The 27,966-nt window shown below is 53.8% G+C and overlaps 3 protein-coding genes and 1 long non-coding RNA gene across 23 annotated transcripts in view; 2 read left to right on the forward strand and 2 right to left on the reverse strand.

Annotated features, from left to right (window-relative positions):
* LRRC36 (leucine rich repeat containing 36) overlaps positions 1-8,492 on the forward strand; it is a 55,587-nt gene extending 47,095 nt beyond the window's left edge. For 7 of the 8 annotated variants that reach the window (XM_077886923.1, XM_077886944.1, XM_077886951.1 and 4 more), the window contains one exon: positions 32-3,421. In XM_077886923.1, the coding sequence (XP_077743049.1) occupies positions 32-96 (65 nt within the window). In that variant the 3' untranslated portion in view covers positions 97-3,421. Of the gene's footprint in view, positions 1-31; positions 3,422-5,666 lie in introns of those variants that run through there. The other variant, XM_077886934.1, reaches the window with a different exon arrangement.
* Positions 2,220-5,907, reverse strand: TPPP3 (tubulin polymerization promoting protein family member 3). Of its 4 annotated transcripts, none has more exons than XM_077887100.1 (5): positions 5,704-5,907; positions 3,443-3,542; positions 3,156-3,349; positions 2,887-3,040; positions 2,220-2,768 (listed from the first exon to the last, which is right to left on the reverse strand). In XM_077887100.1, the coding sequence occupies exons 3-5, from the start codon at positions 3,341-3,343 to the stop codon at positions 2,580-2,582; spliced, it is 531 nt and encodes a 176-aa protein (XP_077743226.1). In that variant the 5' UTR covers positions 3,344-3,349; positions 3,443-3,542; positions 5,704-5,907; the 3' UTR covers positions 2,220-2,579. The 4 variants fall into 4 exon arrangements, with proteins under 4 accessions (XP_077743226.1, XP_077743239.1, XP_077743218.1 ...); XM_077887113.1 differs by lacking the exon at positions 3,443-3,542 and adding an exon at positions 5,390-5,458; XM_077887092.1 differs by lacking the exon at positions 3,443-3,542 and having other exon boundaries at positions 5,704-5,900.
* On the reverse strand, positions 6,673-27,966 carry ZDHHC1 (zDHHC palmitoyltransferase 1). 10 transcript variants are annotated; one of them, XM_077887032.1, is made up of 13 exons: positions 27,820-27,963; positions 21,706-21,751; positions 19,888-20,130; positions 13,734-13,909; positions 12,189-12,266; positions 11,821-11,922; positions 11,323-11,432; positions 11,074-11,232; positions 10,688-10,800; positions 7,802-7,884; positions 7,472-7,565; positions 7,255-7,333; positions 6,673-7,150 (listed from the first exon to the last, which is right to left on the reverse strand). In XM_077887032.1, the coding sequence occupies exons 3-13, from the start codon at positions 20,128-20,130 to the stop codon at positions 6,867-6,869; spliced, it is 1,521 nt and encodes a 506-aa protein (XP_077743158.1). In that variant the 5' UTR covers positions 21,706-21,751; positions 27,820-27,963; the 3' UTR covers positions 6,673-6,866. The 10 variants fall into 10 exon arrangements, with proteins under 10 accessions (XP_077743158.1, XP_077743169.1, XP_077743135.1 ...); XM_077887043.1 differs by having other exon boundaries at positions 6,673-7,176; positions 11,323-11,447; positions 27,820-27,961; XM_077887009.1 differs by having other exon boundaries at positions 11,323-11,447; positions 27,820-27,960.
* On the forward strand, positions 12,106-15,528 carry LOC144307373 (uncharacterized). The gene is made up of 2 exons (XR_013374263.1): positions 12,106-12,879; positions 13,333-15,528. It is a non-coding gene; the product is annotated as an uncharacterized LOC144307373 (long non-coding RNA).

Below are 27,966 nucleotides of genomic sequence, written 5' to 3' on the forward strand. Positions count from 1 at the left end.
AACTCCATGTTGTGCTTCTCTTCATCTCCAGGGTCTTGTCGGTCTTGTCAGAGAAAGAGACAGGTGGAAAGATTACACACTTATTTGCTCCCCTGACCCAGGTACTCTGCAGGGAAGGAGAGCTATAGCCAAAATAATGAGACAAGAAGATCACAACCAAGATCACACATTTCTAAGTTATAAATAAAATCCACAGACCTCTGAATTTTATGTGGGTTCCCAAAAGAAGCATGTACAGAGGAGCACTAAGTTTCTTTGAGCTGCATGGCTCTGTAGGAGCTCAAGTGAGCTCTGTGAAAATAGTAGGAACAGCCCCGCTCCTGACTTTTCTAAGCCTGCCTTGGCCCCATTAAGAGGCCTTCAAAGAGTGTAAGCTTTGCACAGGTAGGGTAGCCTTAGCCAGTAGCCTCGTAGCCCTAAGTTGTCATATTTCAAGGTCCTAGCACAGTACACAGGCCAACTTAGGGGGCAAACCATTGAGGGAAAAATAATGAACTTCTTTCTCCAACCCCAGCTCTCCCTCCCTTGCCCTATGAACATCTAATAATGCTAGACCCAGAACTAGTTAGGGTACCTCTAAGGAAAAGCAGACTTAGTCACCTTCCATCCTATTTTCTATTGTCACTGAAAGTGGCTGGCCCTGCCCCAGGCCAGGCACCTCTCCAGGGCTGCTCTCCCCTTCTGGGGAAGTCAGCTGTGTTTCTTAATTCCCCTTCGTGGCCCTTGGTCCAGAGGGCAGGGGCAGGGATTGGTAGTGTCAAAGAAAGGGCCAAAGAGTTGTTGCCCTGTGGGGCTAAGCAGGCTCAACATAGAATGGGGAAGGCTCTGGTGGCAAGTAGAAAGTAAGTGGAGAGGGATTCCTCAACCCTATGCCTGGCACTGTTGGGAGAAAAAAGGAAACAGAATTGGGATGGAAACTGGATTCTCAGGAAGTTCTGTGTCCAAAAGAAAGAGCAAGGGCAATCTGACAGGTGTAGTCTTCCTGCCAGTTTAATATATAGAGTTTTTTGTTTGTTTGTTTTGGGTTTTTTTTTTTTTTAAGATTTTATTTATTCATGAGAGGCAGAGAAAGAGAGGCAGAGACACAGGCAGAGGGAGAAGCAGGCTCCATGCAGGGAGCCCGACGTGGGACTCGATCCTGGGTCCCCCCAGGATCACACCCCAGGTTGAAGGCGGCGCTAAACCACTGAGCCACCCGGGCTACCCCTATATAGAGAGTTTTAATAGCTCCATCCCACAAAACCTAACCTTTCTTCCTTGCCTACCTGGCTTTGCTAGCAAGGGTACTGATTTGCCAATTTTATCCAGGTCAGAAAAAAGGTATTTGTGTGTATCTGTTAAGCCTTTTCTATCACCCTGGGGAGTTGCCCTGTCCTGGGTAGGCCTAAGTCCCATCCAGCCTGCTTGTTAGGAAGGAAGGAGAGTTGGCCCCAAAGCCTTGGACTTGGGAATAGCTATGGCCTAACACCTAGAGCCTCAGAGAAGAAAAAAGGTTGATCTGGAAACTTCCAGGAGTCCTCAGGGACCAGAGATTTCCCCTACCTCCTCTCAACCTGGGATGTTGAACATATGAGGGGTATCAATGAGAAGAAGCCCCTTCACTGTTGGACACCCTGGTCACACCAAAGGCTGGGTGCTATGCTCTATCAGTGGCCATCCAGCCCCATTTTTGGCCTTGGGAGAAGAGGCATGGTTCTTGGCTCTGTTCTGCAGAAGCCCCCTCACTCTGGGCCTCAGTTTCCTCAGATATAAAATCAGAGAGTTGGACTATCTAGTCTCTGAGTTTCTTCTTGGTCTCGCATTTTTCTGATCTTTTGAGCTGGATCCCACAATGACTAACCTTGGTAGCCCCAACAAGGTGGGGACCTGTCAGCAGGCACTGATCTGAGGCCTGGCACTGGGCCCTACGCAACACTTGGCCCAGGCCTAGTCTGCTGTCTCATTCCTTTCCTGGAGAGGCCAACACTGAGCTCTAATAGCAGGATGGCAAGCTGTGATGTTAAGACTATGGGTCAGGACTGAGGAGAAAGATTAGATTTCCCTAAGGAGCATCCTCAGGCATTCTGGCTCTGTGCTAATGGAAGGGGCCTGCCTGGTGTGTGTCTCTTTCTGGGCAGGGTTACCAGTGGAAAGATCGGCAGAGTGTGACATGCAAGTAAGCGGTAACACAGAGGTCAGCAGGGTATGAATGTCATTACCCCCATTATGACCAGGCGATATTGATACAAAATGTGTCTTTATTGAGGTCAGGGTAAGAATTAGGCACTTGGCCAGAGCAGCAGCTTAAATATGAGGCAAGCACGTAGGGGTTAGCCATGCCCAGGGCTAGGTTGGGGCAGTGAGGCTATAGGCACAGACTCTCCTCAGACATCCAGAAGTCAGGGAGGAAAAGAGGAAGGGAAAGGGGACGCAGAGCAGTCTGGGTCAGAGGCCTGGTGGGCTAGCCCCGTGGGGGTGGGCAGGAAGCTCTGGGTGGCAGGTCCAGCAGGGAGGGGACAGGGTTCTCTTGCTCCACATGCCCTTTAGGCCCAGGCCTGAGCCTCTGCTGGGTGTAGCCACACTGGGGGGCCTTCCTGGCCTCACTTCTTCACCTTGGCATCATAGGTGCCTGCATTCTTGTAGGCACTCACATAGCCGCTGTCATCCAGGATGTCCTGACGTCCAGCGATGCCCTTGCCCTTGCCACTCTCATCAAAGCGCTCCTTGTGGGAGCCAGTGTACTTGCTGGTGTCGGTCAGCCGTTCCACAGCACCTCCTGTCTTTGCTTTCTGTTAGGATAGAGTTGTTCCCCCAGAGACACCTGGTTAGGGAGCCCAGCCCTCCACCCCCAGCAGTGATTCTCTGTATCCCCCTCAGTGGCCACCTAAGACCAGCCAGGGTACTTACAGTGACGCCCACATTTGCTGGTTCCTTGCCTGCCACCAGCTGGCAGACAGCATCGAAGGCTTCCTCCTTACTCTTCCCTTTGAATCGCTTCATTGCCAGCTCTTCTAGGGCCTTCTTGAACTCCTCATAGTTGATCACTCGAGCCGATTTTCCCCTGCCAGGTATGTGAACACCATGAGTTTTCCCCCTTCTCCATGTCTTCCCTGGTTCCAGCCCCCCAGTTCCCCGCCTTCGGGGAACATCAGAAGCAAGGACTGCTTGGGGCTCACTTGACTTTGGAGAAGACGATGTCGACATCCGTCCCTGTCACGGCCTTTCCGTCAGCCACCTTGCAGTCTTTGCATAGCTTGGCCCAGTTCTTGCCATTCATCTCTTGCCCACTGGCCTTGGGGTCACCATGGATGGCAAATTTGCGGAAGCTTTCTTCCAGCCCAGCCACATCTGTGCTCGTTGCCATACCACCCTGTAAGAGGGACCCACCTCAGTCACTTCCCAGCCAGTCTGCCCCTTCCCTCCCCAAGGCACAGAACATCACTTCCTCTACCTCAAAACCTACCAAAGTCTGAGTTACGGGCACTTAGGCCATAAACCCTGTTGGAGATGGAGCTGCCTGGGGAGAGGGGCCAGCACTCATTGTGTCCCTGGGTCCCAGAGCCCTGAGAGGAAAGGTGGTATCACTTAATGCCAGCCCTGGCTTACAGTGGAGTTCAGAAGATGAAATCATAATGCCCACACCAGGCTAGGAACAGAGTGGCACTGTCCAGAAAGACTCTGAGGGCAGCAGCTGGGACCATGGCTTTGTCTGGCCCTGGCACAAGGCCTGCTTGGTGGAAGTGAGGGTGGCAGAGCTGGCCCCCCTCCCTGGGAGTTCTAGGCTAGGTCAGGCCAGGCCAGGCTATTGGTTGGGCAGGTATTTGGTGAGGACAGGGTCTCTACTGGGGTGGTGAGGACCTAGCAAGACCCAGCCCAGGCTGAGAAAGGAGCCAAAGCATGAGCAGGGGTGCATGCCTTAAGCAGGGGTACAGCTGGCCCAGCCAGGACCTTGTTATTATTTGCTGTTAAACAAAAACATGAGGGGAGCAGGAGTTTGGGGCTGGCCTGGCCACAGTTTGTGAAGCCTGGAGACAGTTGCTAAGGGAGGGTAGTGCCGCTTGGAGAATGTTGCTAAGGGCAGGAGGGTGTTAGGGTGGCTCAGGGAGAAGCTCCCAGTGCTGCTGGGCTGGGCTGGGCTAGGAACTGGGCTCACGGGTGCGGCACACCAGCACTCCCAGTGCCTGGGGCACAGCCGTGGCCTCCTGGCCCCTTGCCATCCACTGGAGCTGTAACCTCCCAGTCTGTAGAGTTTCAGGGGAGCCAGTGTGATTTGGGGACTAGCATGGGTAGGGGTTGTGGAGTTATGAGCCCCTGGAGGCATGCTGGCGACTGGAACTACAGCATTGGTCCTGTAATCCTCACACCTACACCCTACTTTGAGGCACACACTTCCCCAGCATCTACACCTTCAGTCTCCCATGGAAGCCTCTGGCCACACCCTGAGCACTCACACCAGTCCACACTCCCACAGCTGAATGCACTCAGCACTGGCTCTCCACATTCTCCGCCTTATTCCCCTGACCACACCCTTAACCAGCCCTGGGACTGAGGGCCTGGACCATTACCTCAGCACCCCCACACACACATATACTAACAGCCCTGTACAGAAACCCACCTTAATACCCTCAGCCCTGCACTGAAGTGTGTCTCCTACACCCCACCCCCCAGTCCCTCTGCAGTCCTCTGACCAAAGCTATAGCCCTGCACTGAGGCCTCCTTGACCACACCTTCAGCTTTCCACCGCAGCTGCCTCTATCCACACACCCCAGCCTTGGGATTAGGAGCCCCCCCTTCCGCATGCCCACTGCCCTTACTGAGCCCCTGTTATAACCAGAGCTTCACAACTCCCCTCCCCTCCCTACACCTGTAGCCTCTGATCACATCCTCACACCCACCCTTGTTCACATTCCCACAGCCTTGTGGCCTTGTGCTCAACCCTGCCCTGAAGCCCCTCAGGTGTCCACGTCCAGGGACCTGCACTTCCAGAACCCGCACGTTGAGACTCCCTGAGCACACCCTGCATCTCCAAGGCAGCCACCTGACCACACCCTCCGTCATGTCCTCAGCAAACCTCTACCTCTGCCTTTTATTCTAAGGCCTCCAGTGACCACAGCCCCTACCGAACTACACCCCCTTATATTTACCACCGGCCTTAACACTAAAAACCCTCTCCCATTGGCCATCCGTCCCTAAGTTGCAATTTCTGGGCCTGGGTTCCCCTACAGACCCTACATGTAGCGGCTCCGTGGCCCCATAATCCCAGTCGGCTCGGCATTCCCCTTCCCTCTCTCTACCCTGCGACCTCCCACCAGGGATATGGAGACTCAGCCCACGGGTAAAGTCTGGGGGAGCTTGCGGGTTACGGATGCTTGTCCCAGGTGACTGGTGGGATCCGGGATCCGGTGCTCACTCCTGTCTGCGGGAAGGATTCTTGGTACTGATCAGGTGGAGGCGGGTCGCAGGCTGTAGTCCCAGGAGTCTGCAGGCCAAGGATGGGGAGCAGCCACGCCCAGAGACTGGGGCCACCCGCTGGCTCCCACTGGGACAGCTGGAGTCATCAATCAGGGCAAGGAGGTGGGGGAGGAACGCCTGGGGCCCAGGGCAGGGCCGCTCAGCTGGCTCGGTACCATTTGGGGTTGGAACCCCTTCCAGGACGCTCCCACCCCACCCCCTTGCTTATTGTGCAGGATACGGATTAGGGTGATCGGCGCCCGGGTCTCTTACCTGCTTCTACTTGGTGGCTGTTCCTGCAGTTCGTGTTCGATGGACAGAAGGACGCAAGAACGGACCTAGGAACGCGGGAGACCGGGCGGCTCCACAGCTCTGCTCCCTGCCGGCTCCGGGGCGGGACTGCAGCCCGGGCGGTTCCACCGTATTATCCCCTGTTTCTCGGTCTCCATAGAGACGGGGAGTCCCACCCCCGGGGCTGTCTCGGTGGGAGAATGACCAAGGTCACGCCGGCCCCACCCACTAGGCCCCGCCCCCTCCGCACTCCGTGGGGGCGGAGCTGCCGCTATAGCCTTTTCCCGCAGCTCTCAGGGCAGCTCTGCGGCCTCCACGCTGGGGGAGACCGGCCCTCTGCAGCTCTGGACGTCCTCAGATGACCCCCTAATGGGAAGACAGCCTCAACCCGGGCTTCGCCCAAAGTTCAAAACAGGCCCCCACCTCCACAGGGGAGACGAAGCTTCCCAGAGCAGCAACCTAAGGCTGTTTGGGACCTGGAGCGGGCTGCGGGGAGGGGCGGCGGGGCGGGAGCGGAATGAGGTCCCTTCCCCAGACCACAGCTCTCCAATTAACGTGTGGCATCCCCGGCCACAACTCGGAGCGCTGGCAACAAGAGGGAACAATGAGCGAATCACGAGCCCAGCCCCCAAATCCTGGGGCACCAACTGCCATCCCAGCTGCAGGAAAAAAAGCTCCAGGACCCCTGGCATCCGCGTCCCGTTCCGCTCCGTGTTGGCCTCGCGGTCTCTGCTCCCGCTGCGGCCTCCAGATCCCAAAGCCTGCTTTCTCTCAGGTATAAAGCCTATCTTCAAGAAAAACCACCACCTCCAGGCAGCACTCCAAAGCCCTTTCACAACCTGAGCGCCTTCCGCCCATGTGGACCTGTCCATATGGTAATCTGGATGGCGACTCAAAGTACGAGCACCGCCCCCCAACTGACAACGGTCCATTAAGAAAGTATGCACTTAATCCACAAAAGCATAAAAAAGACTTTATTGGAGCATCATGGCCGGTGGGGCGGGTATTGCTGAGTTGCGGAGGAAGGGGACCCATCCCGCCGACCGTAGGGGCCCCTAAAGTGCACTCGGTGCAGCGACGGTGGGGGTGTTGCATAGAGAACGGGGCTGGCCGCTCCTCCCTGGCCCTCCTGCCTCTCCACCGCGCTAAGCCAGGCCCGCCTCCAGGCCTCCCCGCACCCGGGGCTCCCCGCTGCTCGGGCTCACGAACACGGCAGGCGCACGCAGCTGCAGGGCCAGCCCCGGCTCCCGGCCCCTACCCACCGGGGCGGCCAGAGCGGCGCTGCCCAGGCGCGTCTGCGCCACTGGAATCTCGTCCATGGACTCGGCTGACGCCGAGTGGTAGGCGCCTGCAGGCCCAGCGGCGTGCACTGGGCTGGAGCCCGCGGAATCAGACAGCGAGCTGGAGCGGGGGCCCGGAGCCCCGGGCCCTGCGGGGACGGAGGAAAATGTGAAACTGGGGGGCTGTGACACTCTCGGGGCCCTACCTGTCTTTCCCTCAGAGCTCAGGATCCGGTTTGGAAGGGACGCTCACCCGGCAGCCTGGGCAACGGCGATTCTGGTTCCAAGGTCCCAGAGGCTGGCACCTTATACACTCGCCGCTTCCTCTTTTTCTGCAGAGAGAGGGGGGAGCCTGAGTACCCCTTCCCTAGACTCCACATCGCCCAAAGAAGCAGAGGACTAAGGCAGGGTAGGGGCTTCTTTCCCATCCCCTTCTTCCTGGGCAAGGAGCCCAGCCCAGTCCCCCTTACCTGGGGTCGGATCCGGGGGGGCAGAGCACGTGTCTCTGAGGAGGAGGGAGGTGGGGGTTCCCCTTGGCCTCGGGTAGCAAAGAACTGGGAAAGACTGAGGGGGGAGTGAAAGGGTAATCACTGGATGCCCATTGTTTCCTCAAATCCCACCCCACTAGAGGTCCTGAATATGCCTCCCTTCCTAGCACATAGAAAGGGGCACTGATTTGTTCAAGGGCAGACCAAGCTGGACCCAGACCTGTACTTTGGCCTACCCCCTTCTCCCACCTGGGATGTCCCTGCCATGCCAATGAGAGATGTTCAGGTGGCACATGCCCAGGTTGCACTCACTTGGCATTCACTGTGGCAGGCCTGGCCTGGCCAGAGGGTTCTGGGCGCACATGGCTGAAGGTCCGCATGTAGAACTCCATCTCCTGGGGAAGGTGGGGGTCAGGGAGGCTGGGGGGCCAGGTGTGGATCCAAGGCCTTCTAGGGCCTGAGCCCACCCCATCCTGTATACTCCATCCTGTGCACAACACCTACTTCTCACTGGCGTCTGTGGGAAGTCTGGCTGCAAAGGTCTACGGTTGTCCTCTAAGCTTCCCAGCTGTGCTGGGAAGACCCCTCTGTAGGCCAAGGCTTAAAATACCCATTTCTGGACCTTACCCCATCCCCACCACCTTCCTTACTTCATCTAGTCAAACTCCTCCTCCAGGAAGCCCCCAGCCTCATAGGTCCAAGGCCCCCAGCCTGCTCTGGCCAAGGTGGGGGGTGGGGAAGAGGCTCTCAGAGCGATCCTTTCCTGCTCCTCTCCGCTCCCAAGGCCCCAGGCTCTGAACTGATTTTTTTCTCTGGCTGGGAGACCGGCCAAGCCTTTCATATGCTGGGGTGTGCACCTGAGGCTGCGTGCATGACTGGGCGGGAGCTGAGCCCTTAGGGTACCAGCCACAATCTCGGCTACCAGGGAGGGGAGTGATGAGGGCTGGTGGGATGATGGGAGGTCTCCCCACCTCAAAAGAGGAGGTAGTAAGAAGCGGGGGGGGGGGAGAACAGCACCACAGCCCCATCTGGGGTCAGGTTTATGGGCAAGTTCTGTGTCTCCTCTAGTCACTGATCCCCACAGCGACACTGGGAGTGGCACACCCAACCCCTGAAAGTGAAGGAACCTGAGTCCAGGAGGTCACAGAAGTGGCCTGGGCTGCCATCCAGCACACAGGACGCCTATGAGGACTGCAGATGAGACAAAAGCTAGTAAAAAGCCAACCCGGGTATGGAGGGTACAGGGCAGAGCCAGGACAATGATACCCCGCCCCCACCGGGTGGGGGAGGGCACAGGACAGCTGTCGCCTGCTCAGCAGTCGTTTCCATGGAGACCCAGGCGTCCTGACTAATGCAGAGATGACACTGTAACAGCAAGCCGTCTCTAAAACAAGCCTATGTTTGGGGGCAACGGCTCCAGAATGGGGCCCCTCCCGCATTCCTGCTCAGGGTGGGGGTGGGGAGGCTGCCTTCAGGGCCCTGGCAAATCTGGGGGACAGAGCCCAGCCAGCCCCAGGCCGGCTGCACAGATGCAGAAATTGAAGCTCAGGGTAAGCCTCATGCCCAACCAAAGCCCAGGCTAGCCCTTTGGGAAGTGGTGTGAGGGTGACGGCCTCAGCAGAGGAAATTTGGAAAAGAAGCGGTCAGAGGCCAGTCATGAGAGCTAGGACCTCAAGGTAACCTGCCCCCTACATCTTTCCTCTTCCCCAATGTGGACTCAGCACCCCTCCAGGGCCCAGCAGGAGGAGGCGAAGCCTACCCTGGTACCCGAAGGAGGGTGGGTGGAGGGGGAGAGGAGCAGCAGTAGAGGAAGCCTGAGGGACCACGATGAGACAGCGGCCAGGCCCCCGCCAGCTGGAGAAGTTTGAAGGTATCCCAGGGGGTTCCCCGCTCAAACCCCCTTCCTCTCATCACAGCTGTCCCTAGGATCCACTCACAGAGACCTTCAAAATGTGCACATTCCTGAACAGTAAAGGGCACCTCTGGGCCGCAGCACTCTCCTCGTGCACTGAGGCAAGCACATCCCTCCTCCCCCTGGGGAGGCTTCCCTCAGGTCACATACAGGTGACATGAAATGGCCTAGCTGCTTCCGCAGCTGACTCAGAAGCGCAGGCAGGCAGTGCCTACAGGACAAAGGCCTAGAGCCCTCTAGCCTAAGCATCGAAGGGCCAGCCCTGCCTCAACGGCACGGACCATGAAGCCCGGGAAAGTTTCCTGCCCACACCTCCGTGAAGCGAGGATGGAGGTGCCCACTTCCAGGATGGCTGCCACACCACTTACATGGGTTCAGAGCCAGGCTCCAATTTGTGTACATGGTAGCATGGCGGCGGGGGCGGGGGTGCTGCCATCACAAGTCACCACTCACCCAGGCCTCCCAGGCCTGGCAGCCAGGCCCACCCCTAGCGGGGAGAACAGGAGAAGCGGGGTCCCAAGCCTTCTCTCAACCCGCCCACCAGCCTGTGTTTGTGTCCAGTTGCCATGAGGACGTGGGATCCAGATCTCAGCCTTCCCAGCAAGGCCTGCCTGGGCCCCCTGCCTTCCCAGTCCCTGGGGGCTCCAAGAACTGGACCACCCCCACCCCCAGCTGCTGACCTCAGGCAGCCACGGGGCGTGGGAATGAGGATAGGCTGGTCAGGCCTGGAGGGTTCCTGCTTCAGAGTGTAAAGACCTTAACTCTTCCGAGATCCAGTTTGTTTAACCCTTCCTGACCTCAATAGGCTCATCTGCAACATGGGCACAGTTACATTACCTGCCTCATAGGCTCTTCTAAGGATTATGATATACAGGATATGATAATAGGTATAAGGGTTCAGGGTCACAAATGGAGACAACAGATGGCTACATCCTCATGACCCATTTGCTGATCCATCCTTCTCTTCTGCAGCCCCAACCTGCCCACTCTCAGGCTCCCACATTCCATGCCCTCCAGCACATGCTTGGAGCCTGGAAAGGCATGTACATGGGGTCAGGGAAACACAGGGCTCCCTCTGGCTGTGCCCACACTTGAGCAAGCCAATTTGTGCTTAGTATAGGCTTGGCCTTGTTCCTATAGCCTTGGGCATCCTCTACTCCAGCTGCAGTTCCCAGCCTGCTTCCCTTTGCCCTGTCTCATCACTGATGCCTGCTACACAGCCCACCACCACTCCCACATCCAGGCCCCATCTCCCACCCCCTTAGCCCTCTGGGCCACTTCTATACCTGAATGGGCCGCATCTTGGGAGGACATGACTCGAGCTCCCTGTGGGCCCCCTTTGCCTCCTGTGGCAGGCGATGCTGCACGATGTACTCATAGGTGGTGAGCTTGTGCCACACTGAGGGGGTGAGGAGAGGGCTCAATGCAGTGGAAAGGGGATCCTAGAGTTCAGAAAGTAAGGGAGGGTGCCCAGCCCCAGGCTGAAACCACTGTCCCCAAATACACTAATCCATGAAGCGAGACCAGGCCACCATCAAAGACGGTACTGAGAAGGAGCACGGCTTCAGAGTTCTACAGTACAACTGGCACCTCCCTGAGGCCTAGGGACCCTGTCCCCTGCAAGGCAGGTGTAGGTGTATGTGAGTGTGTCGGGGGAGGGGGGGGGACTTACTGAGATAAATGTGGAAGCAGAACAGGTGGCCCAGCAGGGCTGTGGAAAGCAGGCCCAGAAGGATAAGCAGGGCAGCCAGGGCCAGGATGGCAGGAGCCTGGGTCTCCACGGGGGCAGCGGGCAGGAACACGAACCACACGTCTGTGTGATTCTTCAGGACTGCAAGGCAAAGCAGACTCCTCATCTGGGACTGTGACCAGAACAGGCCCAGGGTCGGCGGGCGGGCGTGAGCCTGGAGCTGGAACTAACCTTCAAAGTGATGATTGGTGCGCAGCCGCATGGGGTTGACAAAGAACTCCACAAAGACATAAGTGGCCACCAGCACGAGAAGCAGGACACCCAGCAAGGCAGATGCCACACTGTGTAGAAAGAGCCTGGGCCCAGCCGGCACCCAGGTGCTCCAGCTGGGTAAGGGCCCAGAACTCAGAGGGGCCCAAGGGAGGGATGGGGACCCAGGTCTCTGACCCCACAGCCCCAGCTCCTCATGCTTGGTTTGAGCCTCACCCAATGGCTTAAGGTAAAGATTAATTTGAGTGGCTGCCCCAGCAGGAGGGAGGCCCCAAACCTACCTGGGCAGCAGCCATCAGGAGCATCACGCTCAGACCAGCACACACGCGCGAACGCATGGCAACAGGTCCCCCAAGTGCCCGAACCCCAGCCCCGCCCCCTATGCGGGCTCAGGGTCCCTGGCTCACACTCAGACCCGTGCAAACGCAGGCAAAGGTGCAGCCCGTGTCCCGCTCTCACCGGTAGTTCCTCTCGCCCACGCAGTTGTTGAGCCACTTGCAGTGGTGGTCAAACCCGCACACGCACTTGTTGCAGGCGCTGCAGTGCTTGGAGCGCGCGCTCCTGCGGGAAGGGGTGGAAGGGCCGCACGCGGTTGGCTGCTCTCGCCGCACTTCGCCGCGGGCCGCGAGCAGCCGAGCGGGCGATGGAGGGGCCAGGGCCCGACCCGCCTCCAGCCGGTGCCGGTACGGCCGGCCCTTCAGGCCCGCGGGCCGTGTTGCGACGGGGAGCGCGAACGCCCTCTGGCGGCACCGCGAAGCAGAGCACCCATAGGAGGCCTCGCGCCTGAAGCGCCGCGACCCAGAGGCGGGAGGGGCGGGGCGGCTTACACTTCCCCACTTTGGGATTGCACTCCGGCCTCCCGGCGGTAGGAAATGCAAACAGGGCTTCCTCTCCAGGCAAGGACCCTGCGCGAGCCAGGAGACACGCAGGTGTGGTACCAGGGAGCAGAAGAGAACGAGGCTACTGGGTCCAGGGCCTGCATTGCTTTTTCTGACCTCTCCATTTTTTTGAGTCCCTGTTTCCTTACCAGTCTGTGGGAATTTTACTGGCATTCTTCCAGAAAACCTCAGTCTGTCTGGGCTAGCCCAAAGGGAGCCAAAGGAAGAGGAGCAAGGTGACATCTGGCTGAGCAGTTCACTGCAGGGGGCCAGATGATGGAGGCCCCATTAGGAATGCAAGCCCAAAGAGGTGTGGAAGAGTGAGCTGCACCCCCTCCACAGGACAGAACGGAGCAGGCAGCCACTGCCACACATCCACTAAAGAGCAACGCGCTGACCAGTGCCCAGTGAAGCAAAGGATCATCTGACACCAAACTCCTTGGTGCCTTAACGCCATTGGCTCTTTCTCCATCCTGTGGACACCCCCACTTCAACAGGCTGCTAGATCTCAAGATTAGAAATGTGGAACTAGCCTTGGACCATACCCCCATCCCTGATGCCCTGCCTGCGGCTGGAAATTCCAGGAAGGTCGGAAGGGGCCCTGGGAGACAATCCAGAACAATCCAGAACAACCCAGGAGGTATGGGCTCTGCACAGTCTGACTGCCCTTCTCACTAGCAGGGTAATCTGGAGGAAGTCACTTGGCCTCTGCGGGCCTCAGATTCCTCATGGGAACTGAGGATAACAGTATGGGCTCGGGGGCCAGACAGGCTGGGCTGTGAATCTGGCCCTACACCCCGACAGCCATGGGAGCTCAGGCAGGCCTCTGAGCTTTCTGCAGCGTCTGGCTCTTCCTCTTCTGGGAGGTGACAAAGATGCTGCCCACCCTGCAGGCTTGTTCATAAGGCTTGTTCACTTAGCACATAATAAATACTCAAGCATTAATTCCCCTCCCTGCCCCTACCTGGGAATGCCTGTGAGAGACGGGGGTGGGGCGTGGGGGTGACGCGTGGGGGTGACGGGGTTACTGGCAGTCATTACAAAAGCCCACGGTGGTGCCAAATGTTTCCTACTTTATTATTTTTTTTTAAAGGCTTTACTTATTTATTCATGAGAGACACAGAGAGAGAGGCAGAGACACAGGCAGAGGGAGAAGCAGGCTCCATGCAGGGAGCCCGACATGGGACTCGATCCCGGGACCCCAGGATCACACCCTGGGCAGAAGGCAGGTGCTAAACCGCTGAACCACCCAGGGATCCTCTGTTTCCTACTTTAATGGTTAGAAATGCCAGTCCTCATCTTCTGTCTCCAATCTCCTTCTCCTTCACCCAATTCTCTGTTACTCCCATCAAGATTCTTGACTGTGTAAAGCATGAGGGTTCTGAGGCATCAGGACAACTCTAAAGCCCTGGGCCTGCCCCTCTCCACCTTGAGTGCCCGCTGGCAGTTTCCTGGGGTACTCCCCACACCCACACACCCTCAGCCCACACTCACACATCTACGTCGCACAAGTTGCAGTGCAGGTCTTCAATGACATGTGCATGTTGGCTGCGGTTGAAGATGGGCAGGGGCCCTGCGTAGCTCTTGTCCCGCACGTTGGCATCTGCTGGATCGATGGAGACAGCGGTCAGGTGAACCACGAGGTGGCCGGCAAAGATGGCGCCCATGCACTGGCCCAGCAGGTTAAAGACTCACTCTGCACTCTGCCGGCTGGAAGCCCCCCTCCCCACCCCTCTGGAGCCAGACAACAGCTGGCTCCCTCCATGGGACTCCCCCATGCAGAGACTCTCTGCCTGTGCCACCTCCTGTCTCCAGCCCCACGAGAGCTTCCTGGTCAGACCTCCTCAGCATACCCATGCCCCAGATGGAGGGAGGAGCCGTCTGGCAGCGGGCTCACAGGCCACTGCCTACCACTGCTCGGGGCCCAACCGCAGGGTTCTGGGCCTCGCTGCTCCAGACCAGCCGGCACAGGTGCTGGCTGCTGACCTCAGAATCTGATGTAGTTTCAGATTCTAAATGGTGAAGTGAAACTGAAGGAGATTATCCTCTAAGGCTGAGGGACCCAAAGTAGAAGTTCCAAGTTTGTTTCTCTTGCCTTCACAGGAAGTCAGCTCTGAGAGGGAAGCAGCCATGCTTTCTCAGCAGCTGGGCCAGATGGAGAATGGAGAACCACTGTGGACAGGGGCTCATACACTCACTACCTCCTTGACTGGAGTCCAGCTACTTGGAGCCCTAGGGCTAAGGGTTCTCAGGTGACTGGAATACTCAGGGCCTGGCCAGGGGCAGCATGGCTAACTCTTGGAGCTGAAACAGATTTTCTAGGGCCTGTCTGCTCAATGAGTAGACCAAGTGCTGGGGACGAGTCTGTGGACAACTTGCTGCCAAGTCTAAATTTGTAAAAATTCACCAATAGATTCTACACAGGCAGCCATCCACCTGCCCGCCATCCATCCTTCCTTCCTTCCCTTCCCACCCACCCTCCCTCCCTCCCTTCCTTCCTTCCACTAACCAGGCAGACATCATCCCTCCATCAGTCATGTTCCATCCATCAGCTACCCAACCTCCTTTTTCCTTCTTTTTCCTCCTCCCAGCAGCCACATTTTCACATGTCTGCAGGAGTAAGGCTGTGCCTAAGGTGCGTACCACAGAGGAACTCGAGGCCTACAGTCCATCACAACCTCTGTCCTTACGGCCCTGGTACAGGTCAGGCCTTCACTTCTTTCCTGGGTTATTCCGTAGTCTCCTCACTGTTCCTTGTGTCCGTGTGCTCTTGAGCCTGCCATTCACTTGGTCCCAAAGTGAGCTTTGAATAGCTTAAACCTAAAGAGTTGCCTGCTTCAATTTTCTAAAGTGGCTCTCAGTAGCTCTCAAACTAAAGTTTACTATTCAGTTCAGTGCCAAGGCCCCTTTTGTTCCAATCCTGTCAAACCTGCCTGGTATCTCCAACCACTATTCCTCACCATTCCAGCCTCTCTCCAGATGCACACTGAATATGGGCAAACACTTAGCTTCCTGCCTGCTCCAACTCTTCTTCCTGCCCCCCACCCCCTGGTTCATTCATTCAACTGTTCACTGAGATCTTTTCTACATCAGGCCCTGAAGTGATGGCAGGAAAAAGACAGACTTGGTCACCAGCCCTAAGGAACCTCCAGTCCGGTGGGAGATATGCATATTAATCAAATAATGGGTTGATTATGGTGAAGGAAGTTCATGGGATTAACTGAGTTTGCTTTTGAGATTTTATTTATTTACTTGAGAGGGAGAATAGGCTAGGGGAGGGGCAGAGGGAGAGGGAGAAGCAGACTCCCTGCTGAGTGGGAAGCCCAATGCGTGGCTCCATCCCAGGACCCCAGGATCATGATCTGAGCCGAAGGCGATGCTTAACCAACTGAGCCACCCAGGCGCCCTGGAACTGAGTTAGTAACTGGGTAACCTCATCTAGTCTGATGGTATCCAGAAAGCTGCCGTGAGAAGTATCATCTCAGCTGAGACTTTGAGAGGAACAGATAATAGTCACCTGGTAGGTACCACAGACAAGAGGCGCTTGGCTGGGTACTGGGAGCAAATAGCGTCACAGCCAGAGGGGTGGCTGATGTGTGGTTCCAGCTCAGCTTATTGCCGCCATGAAGGAACAGGGGCACATGTCACCAAATTCTGGCTTTTCAAAAGGAGCCAGAAATCTGGATTTTTATGTGGGATCTCATTTTTTAAATGTTGACAAGAAATAAAAAAAAAATTAAAACACATGCCAGAAAAATAAAATAAAATAAAACACATGCCAGGGGCACCTGCCTTCAGCTTAAGCATCTGCCTTCAGCTTAGGTCATGATCTCAGAGTCCTGGGATCAAACTCTGCGATCAGCAGGGAGTCCGACTGTCCCTCTCCCCCTCCCACAACTCTCTCTCTCAAATAAAGTCTTTTAAAAAGTAAAAAATAGGGACACCTGGGTGGCTCAGCAGTTGAGTGCCTGCCTTCGGCCCAGGGTGTGATCAGGGATGCGGGATCGAGTCCCACATCGGGCTCCCTGTGTAGAGCCTGCTTCTCCCTCCTCCTGTGTCTCTGCCTCTCTCTCTATCATGAAAGAATAGAATAGAATAGAATAGAATAGAATAGAATAGAATAGAATAGAATAAAATAAAATAAAATAGAATAAAATAGAATAAAATAGAATAAAATAGAATAAAATAGAATAAAATAGAATAAAATAGAATAAAATAAAATAAAATAAAAAAAATAAAAAAAATAAAAAAAATAAAAAAAAATAAAATAAAATAAAATAAAATAAAATAAAATAAAATAAAATAAAATAAAATAAAATAAAATAAAATAAAATAAAATAAAATAAAATAAAATAAAATAAAATAAAATAAAATAAAATAAAATAAAATAAAATAAAATAAAATAAAATAAAATAAAATAAAATAAAATAAAATAAAATAAAATAAAATAAAATAAAATAAAATAAAATAAAATAAAATAAAATAAAATAAAATAAAATAAAATAAAATAAAATAAAATAAAATAAAATAAAATAAAATAAAATAAAATAAAATAAAATAAAATAAAATAAAATAAAATAAAATAAATGTAGGGCAGCCTGGTGGCTCAGCGGTTTAGCACTGCCTTCAGCCCAGGGCGTGATCCTGGGGTCCCGGGATCGAGTCTCATGTCGGGCTCCCTGCGTAGAGCCTGTTTCGCCTTCTGCCTGTCTCTGCCTCTCTCTCTCTCTCTCTCTCTGTATTCTCATGAATAAATATTTTTTTAAGTAAAAAATAAAACACACTTTCCAAGGGAACACTTATGTTTGTCCATTTTGTGTGTTAATCGTTCTCCAATTGAAAAAGAAAATCTCAGGGATCCCTGGGTGGCGCAGCGGTTTGGCGCCTGCCTTTGGCCCAGGGCGCGATCCTGGAGACCCGGGATCGAATCCCACATCGGGCTCCCAGTGCATGGAGCCTGCTTCTCCCTCTGCCTATGTCTCTGCCTCTCTCTCTCTCTCTCCGTGACTATCATAAATAAATAAATAAAAAAAAAAAAAAAAAGAAAAAGAAAAAGAAAAAGAAAATCTCACCTAAAGAAAAGGAAAGAAAAAGAAAATCTGAGGGGTGCCTGGCTGGCTCAGTTGGTAAGGCATGCAACTCTTGATCTTGGGGTCATGAATTCAAGCCACACACAGGCAATAGAGCCTACCTTAAAGAAAAAAGAAAAGAAAATCTGTAGGCCCAACAAGCCTGTGGGCCACCAGTTCTGGACTCCTGGTGTCACAACAGAACATCAGAAGGAAGAACAGAAGAGGCAGGGAAGATGGGCAGAACCCAGAACATGGAGAGCCCTGAAGATCCTGAATGTCGTTCCTTGAGGCGGGAAAAAGCCATTACGGGACATTAAGCTGGGGAGCAACTTGATCAGATTCGGATTGTGCAAGGGCCTTCTGGCTGCAGGGACACAGATAGACAGATGGACACAGATGGACTGGCCCAAGTGAGAGTGTGTGTGGGAAGACCTGTCTGGAAACAAAAGTCATCTCGGTCAGAGGGGCAGATGACAGCGAGGAGAAATGGGGGCAAGTCTGATGGCTATTTAGGAGGTAACATGGACAGTACCTGCCGACTGATGGGATACACGTGATGAAGGGGCAGAGCCAAGGGCACCAGAGAGGCGGCCACAGAGGATGGGCACACAGCAGGTGTGCATCTGGGCCTGTGGTGATGTTGGTCCAGACGGCCTTGCTCCTACACCCATACTCTGTTATAAGGCTCCCACCCTCACACCTACCATGTGACGACCTCCAATCTACAAGGCTTTCCTCCAGCTGGAGGCTAAACACCCAGGACCAGGGCCCAGTCTTACTCCCCTTAGCAACACTAGGGCCCAGGCTGGTTCCAGGCCCAAGGTGGGTATGTGGTATACACCATTAGCCTACCTCGTGCCTCAAGGGCCCTGAGGAAGCCTGCAGAAGGAAAGTGGCTTTGACGGAAGGAAGGAGAAGCATCCAGGCCTAGAAATGGGAGTGCCAATCTGTGTGGCTCTGTGAGCCTCCACACTGCCCAAAGCAATGAACGTGGAGAAGACAAAAGCCCTAAACTGTCTCACTGTCTCAGAGTCATCTTGCCTGAGCAGCCCTTCTGGCCTCAGTGGGTATCAGCTTTGTGACCCCAGGAACTCACTTAATCTAAGCCCCAATTTCCTCATTAGTAAAGTGGGGTGAGCACCTTCCTTACAGATTATTATGAGGCTCGAATGCCATAGTCCACGTACAGGGGATGGTACAGTACCCAGTACATATATGTGCTCAATAAATGCTAGTTACTCTGGTTTACCTATTATTTGTACTAAGCGTACTCATTCCAGCCATGTGGTTATTAATCTGGCTTCCTAGGTACGCTGGTGGCAGAAACGCAGGTAATCCTGAGGGAAGGGTGTGCCCATTCCAGATCATGGGAGGAATGTTTCATGAAGCATTGTACTTAAGAGCACTGACTAAGGCCTGTTAGTCACCTCAGAGACAGTCCAGTTTTCCATTGACAGAGCTGATGACTAGCCCTGGGCCCTAGTGAACCAGGAAGCCCCCCAGTGCCATCACTGGTATCTGAGAACAACCTCCACGCACCTGTCCTTGTCATTCATCAGCCGAGGGCTCTGCGGTTTCTGAGACAGCATGCTCACACTTCTAGCTCCCACGTTCTGGAGCTCACACACACACCCTTGCATGCTACTTGTCCTCTGGGAAGCAGGCAGGGCTCTTCCTGTCAGACAGAGGAGGCCGAGAACCAGAGAGCTAGCGGAAGCTGCTCAGTCCCGTATGGCCCCGAGACGGCTGAGCTGTGACCAAGCTCTGCTGCTGATGCTATGCCCAAAGCTTTCAAGTCCATCCCTGCTAACCTCCTTTAGCTCACTCCTCCCCCCAAGAAGCCCAAGAAATCATTTTCATGAAGCCCACCTACCGGGGCACACTCTCCTGGGCACCCTGTGGACAGGGGCACATGGCCACCTGCTGCACCCCAATCTCTCAGCCTTGTCACCATGTCCTCTGCCCCTGGAGGTCGTGGCCAAGGCTGAGGCAGTCACACCACTAGGCTAAAGCAAGTTTGTGTTTGTCACTGTTCCCAGGAGCCTCCAGGACATCTTTGTCCCTCCTCTTGTCAACTCAACCTTACCCTAAGGGTCTGATTTACAAAACCAATGAGTTCCTAAACAGTCCTGGGTACAACATAATTATCTGACTGTACATAAAACCACACTTTAAATATACTGGGAAACTTACTATGTAAAAGAATCCTACCGTGACTCTTTTAGAAAAGTGAAAATTTCTTTTGTAAATGGAATAATTACTCTGATTTATCCCTTGTTGAGCTCTGGACATAATTAGCTTTAAGGCTCTCTTCTGTGATCACTCTTACAGTACCTCAGTTGATGAGGTTCCTGGCTGGGTGGGCTTTAAATGCTTCAAGGTACGTTAGGCCCATCAGGCAGAGGGGGGTCAGATAGGGGTTGGAAGCCAGGCAGGCAGGCAGCTGGTCCTCCCGGGCAGAGAAAGGGCCCACCCACACTCTCTGAGGCTCTGGAGCACGGCTTCAGGCTCCTGCCACGTCCCCGTCCACTGCCCCAATCCTTCCATGTACTAGTCCCACACTTTCCCAAGGATACAGCATAGCCAGCAGGCACCCAGTGATGAGGCAGGAGGGGAACAAGGACCCCAAAGCCAATCACGGCAAAGAAGAGGTACAGCAGCCAAGCCACAATCTGAAGTGGGTGAGGGGGCCAGCTCCACCCATTCCGGCGGGACCGCTGGCCCTGCAGCTCCGGGGAAGGCCTGCTGGCCTGCGCGGGCGCCGTCCACACACTCTTCTCAGGTGCTGTCTTGTTGGAGGGCTTGTTGCAGATGTTCATCTCCAGAGGAAGAAAAAGTACAGAGCATTAGCCTGAGGAAGCCCAGGCTGGAGCCTAAAACCTCATGCCTACAGCCAGGTTTCAGCAGGGGGGCGCAGGCTGGGATGTGAAGCCATCTCCTGGCTACTCTGCAGGGGAACCAGCGCCCTAGCATGATGAAGATAGTCCATAGGGGAGGGTGCTAGTGGAGCGCTTCTCCCTAAGCCCCAGGGCAAGCTCTAGCCCCAGTCCTTGCTTGCCAGGACAAGGTAGGGGGGTCCAGGGTTTATTCAGGACACAGTGTGGCTGCCTGTTACTCAAAGTGTTCTGTCCCCACAGCCATCAAAGTTAAACCCAATAAGACATGTTCTCATCTGGTAACAATATCAGGCTGGGTCCAGAGCAAGGAGAACACATGCTGATTCTGTTAGTCACCTCTTTCCTGAAGCCCAAATGCAAGTGTCAGAGAGGGCCCCATACTCTTTGCTAGGGGAAACGGGGAGGAGGGGCACTCAGAGGGGGTCTGGCCTCTGCCCCTGGGCCAGGACAATCTCTTTAGGACAGGGGCCAGTGGGGGACCCTAAACCATCTCCCCCATGCCTCAGAAGGGCTGCCTGACACTTCTTGGCTGGGGAGGAACCAGCATGCAACAGAGAAGGGAGGATCCCTCCTCGCTTTCCTCCGGCAGCAGAAACGACCATGTTTCTCTAGGTAAATTTGGGCCTGGTGCTCTGAGAACAGGAAGGTAGGCAGATGCCCTCTGACTCACTTGAGAGCTCAGGGAAGGCCAGGCCTCCTCCAGAGCCAGACCACCAGGTGGCAGTACTCCTCCAGTCCCCACCCCACAATCCTTCACTCTAAGACCTGGTCTGGTGGCCAAAATTACAAGCAAGGCAGGGTGTGCTGTCATTACAGGAGGAAGAGCGCCACGCCTAGTATCTTCTGGGCCTCAGGGGGGACTAGAGCCTGGGCAGGCAGTGCCACAACTGGGGAGACAGGCCAACTCAGAACTCTTGGTGGGAAGGCCAGGAGCAGGGGACAAAACCCTGGCACCTGGACTCTCCTTTCAGGAGCCCATGGGCCAGGGTGTCCTACTTTGCCAGAAAGTACAGCAGACCCCCCTCAGCACCTCTGCCAAGAACATCTTCCTCACTTCTCGGCCCAACATGTAACTTTTTTTTTAAAAGATTTATTTTTATTTATGATAGACATAGAGAGAGAGAGAGGCAAAGACAGGCAGAGGGAGAAGCAGGCTCCACGCCGGGAGCCCGATGCAGGACTCGATCCCGGGACTCCAGGATCGTGCCCTGGGCCAAAGGCAGGCACGAAACCGCTGAGCCACCCAGGGATCCCCCCAACATGTAACTTGATCTTCAGAGCCCACACTAAGTATCCAAGAAGCTTTACCTGATGCCCCTAGCAGAGTCAGGGGGCCCTCATGCTTAGTCTTTACTGGGCAGGTCACTGTGCTACTTGGAACACTGTGTCATCCTCATGCCTCCCCCATTATGCAAGTTTCTCCTAAGGGGAGCAACTATACAGTGATTCATTCACCCCTGTACCCCACATCTCCTCCCCCAAGCACCCTCAACATACCTTGTACCTAGTAGGTGCTCAGTAATGTTTGCAGACTTGAAAACATCTGAAATAAAGGGAAATGTGGGTACAGTAAATGGTGTGGAATCCTGGTCCACCCAAAGCCATCTGGCCCACTCTGCCCTGCCTTCAATCTGCACAGCCACCACGCAGACACACCTCCTGTCCCAGCGCCCCGGCCACCGGCTATTACCCTGACTGCCGGACATTCACACTTAGCCACTGCGCTTCATCCCACCTGAGGCTCAGAGCCTCCTAAAAGTCAAGTCTAGCATATTCACCTCCAAGTACCTTCATCTCAAACCTAAATGGAGTGACCTTAGTTTTCTCTCAAGAGCTCAACTGGAATCCCTTGGTCATTTGCTTTGTCTTCAATAAGAAACAGCGAAAGAAAGAGCCCCAGCTTTGGAAGAAACAGATTTAGGTTCAAGTCCTGGCTCTGCACTCTGCACTAGCTGAGTAGCTTAAGTTTCTTCATCTGAAAAGTGGGGCTGGGGTGGCTACCCAGGGCTGTGCATAGATCAGTGACCCTGTAAGTAAGGCCCTGACAGAAATGCTCCCTAAATGATAGATACTGCAATTACCCTTAAAATAGCCCTCTGGCTTGTCCTCATCACTCCAAAAGGACGCTGGTGCATCTGATACTCTTATGAGGTCAATTTTCAAAGTGATGGGGTTGGTTGAAGCTGCTTTTTTAAACCAGTGGTCCCAAGGATCATGTTGCCACAAGCGCTGGACCACTGGATGGTTATTCTAACCTCTCACCTTTGATCAAAGGGACAAAGGTGAATTAAAAAAAAAAAAATGATCCCACTTCATTTTCAATGTCCCCAGCAGTAGTAAATCTGTCTTTGATTTTTGGAAACAGTCAAAGGTTGTCAGGTGAAGGCCTGTGAACAGCTGAGCTGCATGATTCTGCTCCGGGCCAAATCTTCCTGGCTGGCACATCAATTCTCCAGTGACACCATCGCCAGGGTAACTACTTTAAAGAGAACTCATGAATTGGGATCCCTAAGTTCTAGCTTTCCTTTTGCCATCTTCACGCCTGTGCAGCCCTACATGTTGAGGAAGTTTCTAAAGAAACAGACACATGGCTGACATGTCCCTGCTGCCCAGGGTGGGTTGGCAGTGGCCATAGGCTGCTGTCTCCCTGATTACCTAAAGCAGGAGGAATCACCATCCGAGGCCTTGGGGGCAGATCTGACTCCAAACCAGGGGACCCCTGGCCCAGGGAGGTGCCGCTCATATGAGACTATGGGCAATGGGATGGTGTTATTGGGCCTAAATCGCTTGCGGCAGTGGCAGCACTCCAGACACTCAACCTGGCATGCCACCTGCCCCAAAAACCTGGGCCAGCCAGCTCTTAACTGATGACATTTTCCCTTGTGGGGTTGTTGGCTACAAATTCTTTTGGCCCAAAAAACTTTGATTAAAAGGACCGAGAGGTAGGAGAGAATCCAAAATGGGGCCTCAAGCCGGGATGGGACTAAGCACTGTCACCAGATCCAGGAACTTCTCTGGCTGTCCCTCCCCTCTCAGCACTTCTCTAGGAGAAAGATGCATGGCTCTGCTCCCGGACAACTTGGCCAGCCTGTGCACTCACACATTGGCCCAATCAGCGCTTTGGGGGCCCAGGCCCGAGGGTGCTAAATATGTAAACACAGACATGATCAGGCTCCTGCTTTCTGGGGGTCGAGACAGACACAAGAGCAGTGAGTGAATGGGTCCTGCAAGGACAGCCATTCAGTGTGACAGAACACAGGGTGCATGGGTGGGGGGGCAGGGGGGTTCCAGAGAGGGAGTTGAGCCCTGACAACTGCAGGGTCAGATCCCATGGGGCCTAGAGGCCAGGCAAGGAAGCCTGGGTACTTCTGAAGAGCCACCAGGAGTCACAGGAAGTTTAAAGCAGGGGAAAGACATAAAGGTCGTGGGTGTTTTAGAAAGCTTTCTAGTGGGGAAGGGGGCAGGAGCAAGAGGGGAAAGGTGACACCACAACAGGGTGGGCCAGGGAGAGGGCAGCCACCCAGCGGCCTTGGGCTTTGGGAGGAACTGGTCAGAAGAGGGAGGTCAAGCCCACAAGGCCCCCAGACCACTCCCATGCCCCCAGCTGCATCTCTGCTGAGCTGAGAGGTATATGAGCCATGGTAAAAGATTCTTCGTGTACCTTCTGCTGTCACAGAACAAACCAGAGTTAAACTGGTGGAGATGGAGAAAAGACAAGGTCGAGGAGGCCCCATGGAGTGTTACAGCTGAAGGTCGCCACCACCTTTGTAAGCCAAGGACCCACCTAGCTCCTCAGGTGGGCGGGAGGGGCGGTACAGGCCCCTTCCTTGTCACAGTAAGGTGATGGTCACTGCCAGAATGACAATAGTCTCTTCCTGTTAACACTCACTTGCTAAAGTCTAAAATAGCATTTCCAGAAGTTGGGCCACCTTAATTTATATGCCCAATTTAAATGAGGAAACTCTTAACATTTCAAATTCTCATTATGAACTGTAGAGTAGTTATATGACTGATCTACTTCCCTCTTGCTCACCTCTGCTCTCACCAAAATATATATATATATATTTAGGAATGTTGTTCTGAGATTCATGAATGGCATTGTCAAACTGAGGTGAAAAGTAGGCGCCCTGGAGAGGCTGTGGCCATCCCTGCATTCCTGCAAAGTGAGGATTTCAGAAAATAGTCAACTTAATTACTGGGACGCCTGGGTTGCTCAGTGGTTGAACGTCCGCCTTCGGCTCAGGGCATAATCCTGGGATCCAGGATCCAGTCCCACATCGGGTTCCTGGCAAGAAGCCTGCTTCCCCTCTGTCTATGTCTCTGCCTCTCCACCTGCACCCCGCTCCATGAATAAATAAAATCTAAAAAAAAAAAATTACTAAAGAGGGTTTGCAGGGGGAGGCCACTGAACTGGGGGGCGGGGGGGGGGGGCGGTAGAGTGGTAGGGTCAGAAGAGGAGAGACAGGGCTGTTGAGGCGTATTGAGGGCCTGGGGACCTCCGCCAGAGAGAGGCGGGTTGGAGCTAGGCCTGGAGACAGAGCCTGGTTCTGGTTCCTGCCTTGCCACTCACAGATTGGGCAACCCGGAGGCAAATTTCAGAGCCACCTCTTTGAGTGCCTCCTTTACTCAGCTTTCAAAAAAGTTAACTGGCCAGCTCAGTCAATAGAGTATGTAACTCTCGATCTAGGGTTTGTGAGTTCAAGCCCCATGTTGGGCATAGAGCTCACTTAAAAAAAAAAAAGTTAGCTGGAAGGCAGTTTGGCAATGTCTACCAAACTTTAGAACGCATATACCCTTGGGCCCAGTCATTCCATTTCTAGGTATATATCTTATACATGGTCACAAAGTATACCAAGATTCACTGCAGCCTTGTTTGTAATAATAAAGGACCAAAAAATGTAAACCAACTATGGCACATCCACACAATTGAAATACTATACAACATCAAAACAATGAGGGATGAAATGACCTTTGATATACAGTGAAGTGGAAAAGCAAGATGTCGGATGGTTGTAGAGGGTGCTACCAGGGGAAAAATAAAGGGGGATGGAGAGACATTTCAGTTTCTATTTGCACAGATTATCTCTGGAAAGAAATGCAAGAAGGCAAACACAAGGATGTCCTCTGGGAAGGAGAATTAGTGGCTAGAGTTAAGAGAGATTCGCTTTGACTGTGTACCGCTTGAAAAAATATTTATTTTATTTTTTTACTATATGCATGTAATGCTTTGGGGAAGAAAATGTCAAATAAATAATTGTCACTTCACACCCTCCTGCCCCACTGGGCTGCCAAGTGGACCAAACGTGCTTATGGGCTCCAGAGCCCTGTACCACGCCCGACAAACAAGGAAATCCCACCTAATGACCATGCAAAAAGAGCGCTTAGTTTATTAGTTTAGTTCAATGCTTTCTCACTCTCAAAAGCAATTCTGAATCATTCATCTGCAGACCTGTAAGGAAGAACCACAGAGGTCCCTACGAGCTGTTAGGGGTCTTGTCAAAGCTGGAACTGGACCCAGGTGGCAAAACAGAGGAGTTGGTGGGCAGGAACTTGCTCCAGTCCTCAGCCAAAGTCCAGCTCAGCTTCCTGTGACGCCAGAACTCAGAGGGAAGGTACACACCATAGGATGGTTTGCTCAAAGCACTTCTCTTTTTGCTAAGACTAGAGGGTTTACGGTTGCTACATGAATGATTTTCTGTGGATATTTCTAAACAACTTTTCAGGCTTTTTTCCTTGGATCTGCTTTTAAAATAATTTTCACTAAGATTTAACAGATGCCCAATTTAAACCTAAAGGGGTGCTGGAGAAAAATGCTGCATGGTGCACACTGCTTTACGATGCAAAAAGTCATTTATAAAAAGTTTTGGGACAAATACTTTATTAACATTCCCCAAGGGTGCCAGAAAAGTCTCTGGCCTTAGAATTCTGGGAAGTGGCTCTTGTCTTACTAAGAGATGCACATCAAAACAATGCCCAGAAAATAAACTGAAACTTCAAGCTGTTCTCACAGTCCTCTCTAACCATTGGTCTCAGATGCGGCTGGGCTCCTCACGTGAACAACATGCAGAAGTCTGATGCTAGAGCAAGAAAAGCCTGGAACCTCAATCACTCCTGAGTTGACAGGGTCCCAAAACATTTCCTGTGCTATTCTTCTCCTGAAGCAGCCAGTGCAAACTGTACGGGATTCAAATATAGCCAGGGAAAGGGGACAAGAAGGAGGAAGCAAAGTGGATGGACAACAAGGCCAATGAGTGGAGCCAAGGGTTGTTGATTTTAACCAGGAAATCAATTCACATGATTGCAGGAGCAAGCCCTGAGGAACACCCACCAAGAAACAGTCGTTAAGAACAACGTTGTGTGACAAAACAAAGAAAAACAAAAGGAAATCAAAAACTGGCTAAACACCAATGATGCTTTCACTGCAGCTCATGGTGATTATCTGTTTACGAAACCATCTCCCACAATGAACCACCAGTTCCACAAAAGCAGAGACCACCCCTCATCTATCTCTAATTCTCCTTCAATAAGAGAAATTAAGCCACTTCTTACCATCTCTGCCACCATCCCCCTATTCCAAGCCTGCATCATTGCTCCTCTACAGCGATTCTGTGCTAATGGCCATCACTAGCATTTAGAGGGGACTTCTTCTGTGCCAGGCACTGCTTTGACTGCTCTAACACATAAACCCTCAACTACCCTCTGAGGTAGGTCCTAGCACTTCAAACTGCTCTGGTAGACCTCCTCAGTCAGTGGCCTCCATGCACCGGTCTCTCACTTTCTCTCCCATGAACGACATGCAGGACAACACCCCCCTTTCACGGATGAAGACACTGAGGTTCAGAGAGGCTAATTTCTTCTAGGAGACACAGCTAGGCGGGCAGAACGAGGACCGGCCCCCGCCTGACTTGCTGGCCTCTTATCATAAAGACGCTGTCCACAGAGGCCGGAGGAAGGTGAGCTTTTCAAGACCTCAAACTCATCAAAACTTTTCAACCGTTTCCTCCTCCTGCTGCGATAAAGTTGAAACCTCCATTATGCCCTTGGATGCTCCCCTCCCCCTTTCTGTTCCTTAACAGTACTTCGCTGCCTCCGGACTCTGCCGCATTTACTTTTCCCTCTTCCAGAGACACCCTTCCCCTACTTACAGAGCTGGCTCCTTTCCAACCTTCAGGTCGTAGCTTCAAAGTCACGTTTTACAGCAGACCCTGCCTGACCGCCACCCCCGCCCCCTCCATTACATCACCGGAGCGCTTATCTGCACCTAAAATCACTTTGGTCTTCTCGCTGGCGCCTGCCCCCCCTCCCCCTCTTAATAACCCGTGAGCTCTGGAGCTCGCGCCGCTTCTCGGAGGCCTCCGCGGCCCCGCGTCGGACACACAGTGGGCGCTCGGCGCAGCTACGTGAACCTGACGGAGGCGAGAAGCCCCGCGCTCGGCCCGGTCCCTGGAGGCCTGGCCGCGGGCCCCGGGCCGAGGTGAGCGCAGAGCACGGCCGGGCGGCGCGGCCACGAGCCCGTGGCTCGGGCCAGGCTTGCAGGGGAGCACCGCGGCGGGGCTCCTCACCTGCGCGTCGCGGGGGCCGAGCTACACCGGCCCTGCCAAGGTCACTCACCTGGCCGTGCCCCTCCAGGGCGGCAGCGCTCAGACCCTCGCGGCGGAGACGGCGCCCGGGGCCAGGCGGCGGCGCAGCGCGGAGCGGGGCCCCATGCCGGGCCGCGCGGCGCAGGCCGGGCCGCCGAGTCCCCGGGGTCGCGCGGGA

This window comes from Canis aureus, chromosome 3 (genome assembly GCF_053574225.1).
Source record: "Canis aureus isolate CA01 chromosome 3, VMU_Caureus_v.1.0, whole genome shotgun sequence".
In the NCBI taxonomy this organism is placed as follows: Eukaryota; Metazoa; Chordata; class Mammalia; order Carnivora; family Canidae; genus Canis; species Canis aureus.

Excerpts from the sequence above, each read along its gene's own strand:
- TPPP3 (XM_077887100.1), bottom strand. The coding sequence starts at position 3,343 with ATGGCAACGAGCACAGATGTGGCTGGGCTGGAAGAAAGCTTCCGCAAA. Across the intron at positions 3,041-3,155 it reads ATCGTCTTCTCCAAAGTCAA|GGGAAAATCGGCTCGAGTGA; the intron begins GTGAGCCCCAAG and ends CATACCTGGCAG. Across the intron at positions 2,769-2,886 it reads CAGCAAATGTGGGCGTCACT|AAAGCAAAGACAGGAGGTGC; the intron begins GTAAGTACCCTG and ends CTATCCTAACAG.
- ZDHHC1 (XM_077887009.1), bottom strand. The coding sequence starts at position 20,130 with ATGAACATCTGCAACAAGCCCTCCAACAAGACAGCACCTGAGAAGAGT. Across the intron at positions 10,801-11,073 it reads CTGCTTCCACATTTATCTCA|TGTGGCACAAGCTCACCACC; the intron begins GTAAGTCCCCCC and ends TCACCCCCTCAG. Across the intron at positions 7,566-7,801 it reads CCTGCCACAGTGAATGCCAA|TCTTTCCCAGTTCTTTGCTA; the intron begins GTGAGTGCAACC and ends CTCCCCCCTCAG.